We start from the raw sequence: 2,617 nt of genomic DNA on the forward strand, positions 1-2,617 counted from the left end.
GTGCACCATTCGTAAAAGCAGCAGCCTATCTGGAGAAGAAATATCATGTCAAGCACATCAGGATAAGTGGCTACAACTCACATGTGAACGGAATAGTTGAGCGGCCGCATTTTGATGTTCAGCAAGGTCTATTCAAGGCTGCCGATGGAGAAGAGTGCAAATGGAGTCAAGTCGCGCATTCAGTTTTCTGGTCGGAAAGAGTCACAGTTAGAAGACTCATGGGTTGTTCACCCTATTTCGCCCTCACAGGCACTCATCCAGTCTTACCGCTTAACATCATTGAAGCAACATACTTGATTCCAGCACCAGTCGTGATGGTGATCACGACTGACCTAATCGTGAGTCGAGCTAAAGCATTGCAGAAGCGCTGTGAACAGGTCGCAAGAATCCACAATGCGGTCTATGAAGCCAGAAGAGAAGCAGCCAGATGATTCAAGCAAGTGCACAAGCATGCAATCAAGGATTTTGATTGCAAGCGTGAGGATCTAGTCTTGGTTCAGCATATGCAGATCAAGAAGGCACTCAATCGAAAAATGAGACCATGCTATATTGGACTGTATATTGTGCTGTTTCGTAATCGGGGAGGAGCATATGTGCTCTGCAAGTTATATTAAGCAGTATTGGACTGACCGATTGTGGCATTTAGGGTGGTACCATTTGCCGCTAGGAAGAAGATCGCGATCACGGAAGAAATGTTGGACGCATCGAAAATCAGGTTGAAGGAGATGCATCAGTCGGATGATCAAGGAGAAGAAGAACCGGATGAAGAACAAGAAGATGAGGAGTCAGGAGATAAAGATGAAGGACTGCAAGATCTGTACAATGCAAATGAGTCAGAAGAGACAAGTCTAGGGAATCGAACTAATTATTCAATCATATATAGGTGAGGACTCGGCTAGGGACTCAGGAGAGTCAAGGACTCGGACAAGACTACAATATTCTGCAACACGCATCTCTTAATATTTTGGTCAAGATAGCTCCTGCAAGGTTTTCAGCACACAGTTTATTCAAGATATCTAACTAATACATTTGCTCCGCACGCACGGAGGGAGATATCACGATAGAGGTATGAAGAACTATGCGAACAGCCCGCTTTGTGTTGCCCTAGCCCAAACCCATCATGCACCAACAAAATCATAACTGGTGAGCCCTCAGGGCCCGATTCTCCTCAAGGAGCTGCTGCGATAGCTCATCATCCGTTCGAGTTGCATACTGGCTGCAGAAGGCTCAATGGTGGCTGGCAAAGCACTAACTGGCTCTAACTTCACAGTCATGGCCTTGAAAGAGCCCTGTGCATGAGCCTTGCCTTTCAATGAGCATGACTTGAGCATCTTGGTCAAAGGAACAACAATGGTGCCAGCATGAAAATGTTGTGTCATGATGTCGTCCAGGTCGGAGTCATCAAAGTAAGGACATTTGGAAGGTCTGTCGAATTGGCCTAGCGAAACTGTTAGCAAGGAAGTAACAAGGCAACATAAAATCGCACCACGCGGCAGTTGAGGAATCACCAATTTATGACGTGAAGGACTGGCAGTGTCCTTCTCCTGCTTGATGGGAACTTCCTCAGTCACATCCTCGACCTCCAACCCTGTCTCAGGCATGGGCATGTCTGGCAGAGAGTGAACCAGGACTAGAGGGCAGTTGATCAGTAAAAGATGAGATAGAGAATAGAGAAAAACTCACGAAGGTGTGGAGCCATGGCAAGCACAGCCTCGTACTCGTCGATTGGGGTATTGAGTGGCAACTTCAGCTCAGCAGCCTTCTCACTCCCAGCAAGGTTGGTGTCACGTATCAGCCAATTGTAGCTAACCTGGTGGTGGGAAGCCTTGACCATCACGGAAGCATTAGGTAGCTTGGGTACTGGCCAGCCCTTGCACCGGTAGAGCTTCTTCAGAGAGAGCCATCCATCAAAGTCGTTAACATTCAGAGCTGTGTCGCACATTCACCATTTGCAGGCCTTGTGGTCATGATGGCATTTGCGACATTTAGGATGAAACTCACTCAGAGTATATGTTCAGGAGACCTTCTCCGAGGACAGGCAGTACTGACACTAAGAAAGAAAGAGTTAGCAACAGGTGGTGAAGAAACCATGCAGAAACTTACCAGGCACATGATAGAAGGCTTCTGCCACAATGGAAGGTACGTTGGTGGAAGGGAGCAGTTGTGGAAGGTGCAGACTGGCATATGCACGTACTGGTTCTCGAAAGCTACCATCACGATGGACGGCTTTGCAGGTTTGTGACCGTGTCCTTTGCCTTTCTTCGGACACACTGGAGACAGATTGGGAAGAGTCCCACCCATGAATTCGACTTCGTCACTGTCACTGTCATCCTCGTTATTGCTAGAGACCGCAATAGCCTCAGAGCCTTGTGTGGAAGGGGGTTCAGTGACCACCATGGTGAGCGGAGGGTCAACTTCCATAGCCACAGTATCAGTGTTGGAAGGAGGGTCAATAGCAACCGGGTTTGCTGCACGGGCCTGAAACTCAAACTTCGGGACAGGAACACCCAGAGCAATGGGAGCTGCAACAGGCACAGCTACTGCAGAAGAAGAGGATGGAGCAGCAGCAGGAAGGGAGTCATCAGCACCAGTAGAAGTGGTCGGAGAGTTGGAAGCC

General features: G+C 48.4%; 2 protein-coding genes across 2 annotated transcripts; both read right to left on the reverse strand.

The window, feature by feature from the left end:
• Positions 1 to 1,151: 1,151 nt before the first annotated feature.
• Positions 1,152 to 1,834, reverse strand: LAESUDRAFT_765473 (uncharacterized protein; the record flags this gene model as incomplete). Its single annotated transcript, XM_040913687.1, has 3 exons — positions 1,152 to 1,438; positions 1,487 to 1,630; positions 1,684 to 1,834. 3 exons carry the CDS (start codon positions 1,832 to 1,834, stop codon positions 1,152 to 1,154), a joined length of 582 nt encoding a protein of 193 aa, XP_040757227.1.
• Positions 1,835 to 2,014: 180 nt separating this feature from the next.
• Positions 2,015 to 2,397, reverse strand: LAESUDRAFT_765474 (uncharacterized protein; the record flags this gene model as incomplete). The annotated part of the gene is made up of 2 exons (XM_040913688.1): positions 2,015 to 2,050; positions 2,104 to 2,397. The coding sequence occupies 2 exons, from the start codon at positions 2,395 to 2,397 to the stop codon at positions 2,015 to 2,017; spliced, it is 330 nt and encodes a 109-aa protein (XP_040757228.1).
• Positions 2,398 to 2,617: the final 220 nt, after the last annotated feature.

This window comes from Laetiporus sulphureus, assembly GCF_001632365.1.
Source record: "Laetiporus sulphureus 93-53 unplaced genomic scaffold LAESUscaffold_231, whole genome shotgun sequence".
In the NCBI taxonomy this organism is placed as follows: domain Eukaryota; kingdom Fungi; phylum Basidiomycota; class Agaricomycetes; order Polyporales; family Laetiporaceae; genus Laetiporus; species Laetiporus sulphureus.